At 35.9% G+C, this 8,855-nt stretch overlaps 2 protein-coding genes across 2 annotated transcripts; one reads left to right on the top strand and one right to left on the bottom strand.

Annotated features, from left to right (window-relative positions):
• Nucleotides 1–472: 472 nt before the first annotated feature.
• LOC116169007 (UHRF1-binding protein 1-like) lies at nucleotides 473–1,748 on the bottom strand. The gene is made up of 5 exons (XM_031485039.1): nucleotides 1,536–1,748; nucleotides 1,278–1,479; nucleotides 1,033–1,227; nucleotides 759–984; nucleotides 473–702 (listed from the first exon to the last, which is right to left on the bottom strand). Exons 1-5 carry the CDS (start codon nucleotides 1,577–1,579, stop codon nucleotides 473–475), a joined length of 897 nt encoding a protein of 298 aa, XP_031340899.1. The 5' UTR covers nucleotides 1,580–1,748.
• Nucleotides 1,749–5,046: 3,298 nt separating this feature from the next.
• On the top strand, nucleotides 5,047–6,431 carry LOC116167883 (60S ribosomal protein L10a). The gene is made up of 4 exons (XM_031483482.1): nucleotides 5,047–5,160; nucleotides 5,276–5,431; nucleotides 5,681–6,002; nucleotides 6,194–6,431. Exons 1-4 carry the CDS (start codon nucleotides 5,156–5,158, stop codon nucleotides 6,362–6,364), a joined length of 654 nt encoding a protein of 217 aa, XP_031339342.1. The 5' UTR covers nucleotides 5,047–5,155; the 3' UTR covers nucleotides 6,365–6,431.
• The last annotated feature ends 2,424 nt before the right edge of the window (nucleotides 6,432–8,855 follow it).

Below are 8,855 nucleotides of genomic sequence, written 5' to 3'. Positions count from 1 at the left end.
AGGGGTCAACTTCAAAAATATGACCCCAGACCAACTGCCAAAATATTTTCCCACAGTTCAAACAATTTTCCCAGACATATCTACTTCCAAATTCATAGGTCCATCCTGTTTATGTGTAAAAATAAATTTTCCTGTAAAAAAAAGATTATGATGGTGTATTTTGTTGTTATTCGCTGGTAAATTAAGAATAATTCATCCCAAATATCTTAGCCAAGTTTATATAAGTTAATACTTAGAATTTGCTAATGAAAATTTGTAAAAATGAAATGTAATTCGAAAAGAGCATTGTAAATCGTAAAAATACAAAATCCTTCACTCAACGGTAACACTAATATACTCCTAACAGTCAAGTTAATTACAGCGGTTTCTCTTTTTAAGCTTGTTGTGTTGTGGGAATTGAACAACATAATGCACATCCACAAAATCTAAGGTAGAAATCTGTAATTTCATGGGCAACAGGCTAATTTTGTCATTAAAAAAAAACAAACACATTCATCTCTTTATGTTTGGTACTTACTCGTTCATCACAACTTACCTCTAATTTCCGTGCGGCTTTGGCTTTTCTAGTTAAGGCAGTTGCTTTTTGTACAAGCCCCGCTAGGGAGTCCAGAAAATGTAGAGCAGCCTTCAGTTGAGAATCGGTTAATACCCATAATAAGTCATCTAATATTATCACCAGTCTTGAACCCATTATAAAGCAATCTAATTAGAAAATTGAATTAACTCGAAAACAAAACATCTACACTTTTAAGCTATACCTGACAGTCTTTTTTTTATAGTTATTCTACATCTCGCTTGATTTGTTAGTAACCTAAGGGGAGTTAAGTTCTTATCTTTGGTCGATTTCGCTTCAATCCTAACCGTTTGCCACTCCAGCTCTTTAAAAATCAGTAGCTGACCCTTATCCGGTTCCTTCAGTCTCGTCATACGCAAGTCAGACCTCTCCCATCCGGGACTTTTTGATTCTAATATAATCCTCGAGACCTAACCAAAGCAATTATTGGCACATTTCTCTTGTAATGCAACCCTTACTTGTACGCTCGCCGTAAACGCTGGACTATTAAACGTTATGTTCACCGTATTGACGGTCACAGTAATTCCGTCTATCACCTTGTGAATAAAACTGTACTTCCCGGGGACGCCCGCATACGATGATAAGCCGGCTTGCGCCGACATTGGCCTGAGCTCCTCGCATGTCTCCGCTATGATATTAACCTCGTCCAAATTCTAAATGGAAACATATTGCACGTCGCGACAGAGGTGACTTAATTACTTACAAGGTGAATTGGTACACTCTTTAATTTCGTCCACTGTATCCTAAATGTTACTTTATTACACAGCGCCTTGGATAAGCGTAACCAACACGGCAGCTCCAACAGATCAGTAAGAACTATTTCGTTTAATTCGAGATTTGTCAATTCACCCTCCCCTTTAAAGGTGCTTAAGTTCACCTTATCGGCAGACAAATTCTTTGTAAATCTACGACGACAATTAAAGATAAACTAGTCAAATATTAGATGTATACAAACACAAACCTAGAGAGATGTTTTAAAAGTTGATTTTTTATTATGGACACCATATTTTCTACAACTACAGATCACGTGCGACTTTATTTGCTTTTTACATGACTAGAAAGTAACGTTTAATGTGAGTAATTAAATACATAGTTAAAAAAGTTGCTACAAGTACAAGATAAAAGTTTTTAGACTGACGATGACATTAGATTGACTTTTGACATTGCCATCTAAATCAGGCCTGCCAACCCCAAATTTTCTCATTGCTACCAACCTTGTACATTTTTGAATAATAGGTTTAAAAATTTTGAATTTTAAATTAAGAAACTCGCCATCATCAATTCAAATGAAGATTTAAGTGTTCGCAAAAAACATTCCAGGCTTTAACTTGTCCGTAAGGAATAGACTTACAATACATTTTTTTCAAATATTAGGACAAGGTTTAAGTAATGGCGCAAATTAAATATGAAACATTCCATGGTCCGTGGAAACATTCGGCAAAAATTTAGCACAAGCGCGTAACGTCTCCGTCTACATGATCACTCAACACGGACAGGAATGCATGGAATGCCTTTAACTGCGTCTCATTTGACCCATACATGTTACATACATGTTTTCACGCAATTGGTGATTAATGAAATTAATTTAATAGTTTACCTTTTATGCGTAACTAGAGACAGCCGTTTGTTTAAGAGTTTACAGAGTAATATTCGCTATTGACTAGTCAGTCACCTATCGGCTCAGTGCAAACCACAATAAGGCAGTCTAAAAATAACACGTAATGAAAACAATTGTAATTTGTAGAATCTGATAAGCCTGTATAATAGTCGCGGTTCATTTATTTATACTGATGTGGGCGATGGTAGCTGAGAAATGACTAAAGATTTTAAGTATTTATCCTTGTATAGACAACCAACATTCCATCTTGTGACGTGTTTATGGTTCTTCCCAATGAATAAAAAATACCTATTCATTGGTCCTTCCTATCCATGAATCAACGTATAATATTCTTCGTTGAAACCGAGTCATTTTCACTCATCGCTTCATTTATCAGACACCAATTTCAATGAATTTGTAAGCACACATCTTTTTAATTAACCACAATTTTTTGTTACAATCAAATCTTGAAGAAGAAGCTGATTAACCTATGTTTTTACTTATGCAATGATCCGACATTCTGCTGTACAATGGGTAGCGCCAAACATTCTTGAGCTGACAGGCGAGACGAGACCCAGAGATCGCAGCCCAACAACACTTTCACAGTTTCACCACACGACACATATTAGTCTTATTAGCCATGGAAAAACAAAACCTGAACTTTATGCCAGCTAGCTTTGCCACAATTGTCGCTCGTGTAACACGGTCAGAAATCACCAAAATCGAGTAGATACAGAGCTGTATCAAACTTCTTACTATAGAGTCGGCGTTTCTTCTCAAGAAACGGTTGGATGGAGTGTAAGGGGAAAATTCATCGTCTAAAGGTAAAAGTCTGTGGTAAAAGTAATAGCAGAAAAGTCCAGCTGGGTTTTTGACACAGCTGTCCGCCGTATCATCCACAACCATTTGTTCCCAAACAAATCTTGGCGATTCAGGGTCAGCGTCGGGTTGAACGCTTGATGTTTTTTGCTGGAAAATCTGTATAGCTCAACTAACTAGTGATAGTGGAAGTGCTCGAAAATTAAAACCTCTTTAATTAAATTCTCGGCTTCCGGTCATCATCAAAATCTTTCGCACTTCCAATAGTATTACTATATATATTTATTTATTTACGTATTTATTTATATGTTTTGTATCAATAAACATTAAAGGTTTTTACACTCGTCAATAAAAACAAATATCTAAAATATAATACCTATCACAAATTTCATCGATACTAGACACAATCTAATCATACGAGGTTTCCTGCAACACATCCGATTAGCTACCGACTACCGTCTTCACTTCAACGACCAATGTTCATCGACAGCGATGTCTAAGGATCGGTTTGTAGTGTACTTACCCCCAGGTTCTACGCTAACTTCACACTACAAGAACACGGAAATAAAGTCAACCAGGCAACGTTTAAAAATGGCCACCCGAATGACTATTCTCTCTAAAACTAAACAAGATCCCGCTTAAATTTGAAAAGTGGCGCGTGATAAAACATCTAAGGCAGGGCCCCCTTACGTTAGTTCAAAACAACGCTTTGACCTGAAGCACAGTAGGGAAGGACGTTAAATAAAACACTGAAATTGTGAAAAGTTTGTTTAATAATGACCGTAATTATTATGATTGTGAAAACCCGGAACTTTAGTTGATGTACATTAATATAAACAAAGCAAGCAAAGCAAAAAGGTGTCGTACTCTCGCAAAAGTAACTGCTAAGGGTAAAAAGAGTACGACGTAAGAAAAACCTTGCAGTTTGATTAAAACAGTCCAAAAGTTAATTAACAAAGATAGTAAATGCATAGGTATCTTTGGTGCAATAAAGTCCTTTTGTTGAAAGCAAGATGGAAAATTACATGGTCTTGTAGGAAAATTTAACTAAAAACAAGATATGCGGAAATTATTGAATCGCCACTCATTTAACGCACATAGATTCTAAATTGAAGAGCTTTGATTAGCGTAATCTCGCTCCTGCAAGATGGGTAGTCCGCCCCTGGCTTCGGGGTTTCGAACCTACAGTTGGATGTCGAAGACTATCACGGAATTAGATGTCGTAACACAAATTTGACTACAGTTTTTAGCACCCCCGTGACTGCTTCATTCACGGAGAAAATGGTTAGTAATAAACAACAAGTCAGTACATACATCAAACGAATCAGTAATTCCCATAAAATAAAATGAACCAAACTTACATGAATGTTACTTCAGGGACAAGACCAAGTAATCAACATCAATAAACATAAATTAAGCAAACATTACACCAAAAATGTAAACAATTACAAACAATAGCATAACGGTATCACACATATGATTGCATTGCGGTTAAACCAAGTAAATTTCAAAAACAAATATTCAAACACACAAAAATATAAAATGCGGCAAACAAAACACAAATACGATATAAAGAAATGCAAAAATTACTACCTGCATTAAATAACACAAAATAACAACAAACATTTATGGAGCGAAACGTTCACGGCCGCCATTCAAGACAAGATGCCAAACGTCACTCCCGTTCGTGCTTTCTAGGTGGCGCAGGCAGCTTTTTCCCACCTAGAAATTGCATGGTTGCCAACTCTCCAAAATGTATGTATCATCGTAAGTTGTATATACAGGGTGGAACCTCTCAGGTTGTAAAAAGGCAGTTTAAACCTCGCTTGAAAGTAAGGTTTGAGATTGGTTGAAATTTGACAACTATGAACTAATCATACGTTAGCTAGATTTCGCCAGAGAACATGTTCAATAAAGACGATTTATTATATAATTGTCAAGTATTAAACAAAATCATCAATGTGTAAAATATATTCGTTATAATTGGTCTTTACAAAATTAACCACCCTGTATACAACTATAGAGCATTTATCTGGTTCTAACCTTCTAACGCTAATGTTGGTAATTTGGGTGGGGTGTGTGTGGTACCTCTGATTGACAACGTAACATAACCTTCCTTTGCTGTCTTTCCTTTTTTTATTCCCAGTCGAAAAACTTCTGTCATCATGTCGTAAGTATAAATCCTATTTTAACAAAGTCATCTTGCTGGATAAATATTTTAATTTTGAATCCTTTTCCTGAAATATGCCTAATTAAACAATTTCACCAATTATTTTTTTATTTAGATCAAAAGTCTCGCGTGATACCCTTTACGAATGTTCCAACGCGGTGCTCAAGCATGCGAAGGTTAAAAGGAGAAACTTCTTGGAAACTGTGGAAATTCAAATTGGTTTGAAGAATTACGATCCCCAAAAGGACAAACGTTTCAGTGGCACAGTCAAGTACGTTCCACCTGTTTAGCGAGAATGTTCAGATTGTTAGTAATTTTCATTGATTATCTAAACATTCCCGCAACTCAGGAAGCTAAGACAATTCTTAGCGGACCTGCACCCAGGGTCTTAAAATAACTGGGGAGATAATTTATTATCGCACAGTCGGGTAAAGATGCGGCGTGGTAAATCGACTTGCGGTAAATACATTTAAATTTCTCGTTAACAATTCCTTTGTATAATCTAGTTTTGTTACTGCAGACTTAAGCATATTCCCCGCCCGAAAATGCAAGTATGTGTGTTGGGCGATCAACAGCATTGCGATGAGGCAAAGGCGAACAATGTTCCCTTCATGGACGTCGAGGCGTTGAAAAAGTTGAATAAGAACAAGAAACTCGTAAAGAAGTTGGCGAAAAAATATGATGCATTTTTGGCTTCCGAAGCGTTGATTAAGCAAATTCCTCGTCTTTTGGGTCCCGGTTTGAATAAGGCGGGCAAGTTTCCTGGCTTGTTATCTCATCAGGAATCCATGATGCAAAAGATTGACGAGGTGAAGTCTACCATCAAATTTCAAATGAAGAAGGTATGTTGGTTGTTATAATATACCGGCATCATAAGCCAGCAAGTTAATGTTTTAAATTTTGTTTGCACGATTTGTTGATGCCAAAGCAAAACTAGAAGTGTATGGCGTATCAACTTTTAATTTGGTACGTTTAAACTTCCGGTGTACAAATTATCATTAATTTTCAGTTGTATTTGACCGACTTTTTTTAGGTATTGTGTTTGTCTGTTGCTGTTGGCCATGTGGGTATGTCACCAGATGAATTGGTTCAAAATGTACATCTATCGATCAACTTTTTGGTTTCCTTGTTGAAAAAACATTGGCAAAATGTTAGGTCTCTTCATGTGAAATCATCCATGGGGCCACCACAGCGATTGTATTAAGATCACAGTGTTTATTACATTATTGTAATGAATGGCTTTGTTTTTTAAGTAAACGTGACTATTCTAATTGGTTTTTTATCTGCCACTGGTTTGGTCATGTGATTGTTTTATTTAATTTCATACTCTTGTAATTGAAGGAATATTAATATTTCAAAATCATATACCCACCGATAAAACTGGTTATTACAAAAAGCTTTTGTCAGTTGCTTATCCAATTATTTACCGAGACAATGCAAATTTTTATTAATTGCCCCAGTTCCCTTTAAACAAGAAGATAGTATTCCACCTTTTATAAGATTTTTTTGACACTAATATGTGCCGGAAAAACCCTTTCGTAAGAGTGAAAATTTATCAAGAGATTGAGGGAAACTAGAGAACTAGTTTTCTTAAAAAATAGCATATATATACTGTCCAGGAGAAGGATGTCTATCATGGGGATCTCGTGAACCATAAAAGATGCCCAAATCAGAGAAAAGATGCACAAAAGGAAAGCCAAAACATTCCGAGGATGTGCCAGAAAAACCGAAATATGCCGATTTAGCTTTTATTTTTTCTGATATCTGAACAGATACACAAAATTTAAAAAACCCATTTTCAATGCAACGTTTCGTTTCCGATAAATCATCATCATTATATGGCCCATAAAAAAGTAATTTCGTGTTGAGTAGCATTTTTTATTAACGAATGCACGGCACACAAAAAAACAAAAGGTGGAAACTGTTGATATCAACAGGATGGTGCACTCGCATACAACGCCCTAATCGTGCTAGAATACCTATCGGGTCAGTAGAGGTATTTGCAGTTTGCCTGTAATTAGAAAACACACGTTGTCGGTGTTATTCAGTTATTGTAATTGTAACCAGTAATAGCAACAATTAAATTGTAATATTTGAGAAATAAACACCCATAATGAAACTAAAAGTGTCTTTTCTATGCAATTCAAAATTTTGGCATTTGTGTTCTATTAAGAGCGCGCTGCCAGAGTGGTGGGGGAAGCTTATTGCCTTTAGTTTATATTGTTACCATTTCAAAATCAGACGGATAACGGCAGATGGCGCTAATGTTGTCTGAAAGCACTGTTAAGTATCTTGTTTTTATCTCGAAAATTCGCCGCGTCCTTCGGAAACTTTCGGAGACTTTCGCTATATTTACAACAAGCACGTACATTTGTAGTCAGGATATAAATAAAGAAAACAAGATTATGCTAGTTGGTGCATGACATCACGCTGACAGAACTTTAACATCGGGATTCTGAATTTGTGTTTTTATGATTTAGGTGAAAAAAATGTATACAACCTAAACGCAAAATATGCCAAAAAATATGAAGAAATCGTTAGACCACCTTTAAAAGTGCTATAAACTATAATTGAGCGCACTATAAACAAGAGGAAGTACAAGCGTTTTTCAAAATATGGTAGATACCTACTTATGCTAAAGTATCTAAAAATTTTGGAGTAGATTACTACATAAAATCTAGCATAAAATATTGATTCATGTAGGTACACAAGTTATAATTAATTGGATGAAAAATGGATTCGATATATTCTTTTCAATAGTAGACTTACACTGGTTTGTAATTACATCCCTACTTCTAAATAGAACCATTTTTAAAGGAAAAAAGCACGAAATAAAAATTGCACGCCAAGAAACAATTTGCTAAGCTATGTGTACCATAAACCTGCGAAATCCTAAAGCACAGTTATTTTTAGAACAAAGGGCTACTGTGTATTGTCATATTGTGGTGGTGTTATTCACAAGCTCCGACCTTATGTGATGTGGGTGTTGATTGTGATGCGATTTCTTTGACTGTCTACTTTTAGTCCAGGAGGCAGCGACATTTTTTATGCACTCATTTCTATAAAGTTGATATTCTGCGATTTTGATAGTACGAGTAAACACAAAGTCTACCACCCACGCAAGATGCATAAAAAATTATTCAATTGAACTTACTTCTACAAAGATGAAATTTTTGTTTCAAAAAGTTGATGTCATTTCAGACACACAAAAATTTGTCTACCGATCGCTGATTAAAATACTTTAGAAAGAAATGTGGCGTTTGCTTTTTCGGGACGCTCACCATCCCTACTGACAGGGGCACCTCCTCACATATCGTATTTTGGCATAATATGGAACCGACTTGGGACTGGGAAATACCATACTAAATTACTAAGCAAATTGTGGAACATAAGAAGTTTATTTTCATATATCGCGTGCAGTGAGATGTCATATCATATTTAATTGCTCTCATTGCGAACTATTAGATTTCGTTGAGAAATGAATGAAGGATTAAGCAGCAATGCCGACTTCCTACATCATAGCACAGAATAAAATCTGTGATCATAGGTATAGTAAAGCCATTGTGACTCAGTCTCAGTCTTGAATTTTGCGTGTTGTAGCGTTTCTTTAACATTTGAATTTCGAAAGTTGGAATAGTTATTAAGGTATCAAGGGCGTTATGAACTAAATAACGCCCCAGGTCAACAGTGTAGAA

The sequence above is a fragment of the Photinus pyralis genome, unplaced genomic scaffold (assembly GCF_008802855.1).
Source record: "Photinus pyralis isolate 1611_PpyrPB1 unplaced genomic scaffold, Ppyr1.3 Ppyr1.4_LG4, whole genome shotgun sequence".
NCBI lineage: Eukaryota > Metazoa > Arthropoda > Insecta > Coleoptera > Lampyridae > Photinus > Photinus pyralis.
The sequence above is the reverse complement of the archived record's forward strand: the minus strand, read 5'-3'. Positions and strand labels throughout refer to the sequence as shown.

What these genes read in the sequence shown, in the direction of transcription:
- LOC116167883 (XM_031483482.1), top strand. An exon ending in CGTTTCAGTGGCACAGTCAA is followed by an intron (nt 5,432 to 5,680) that starts GTACGTTCCACC and finishes TTGTTACTGCAG; the next exon opens with ACTTAAGCATATTCCCCGCC. An exon ending in TCAAATTTCAAATGAAGAAG is followed by an intron (nt 6,003 to 6,193) that starts GTATGTTGGTTG and finishes GACTTTTTTTAG; the next exon opens with GTATTGTGTTTGTCTGTTGC.
- LOC116169007 (XM_031485039.1), bottom strand. Translation starts at nt 1,579, where the DNA reads ATGGTGTCCATAATAAAAAATCAACTTTTAAAACATCTCTCTAG. An exon ending in CTTTTAAAACATCTCTCTAG is followed by an intron (nt 1,480 to 1,535) that starts GTTTGTGTTTGT and finishes TTGTCGTCGTAG; the next exon opens with ATTTACAAAGAATTTGTCTG. An exon ending in CGTTTACGGCGAGCGTACAA is followed by an intron (nt 985 to 1,032) that starts GTAAGGGTTGCA and finishes TGCTTTGGTTAG; the next exon opens with GTCTCGAGGATTATATTAGA.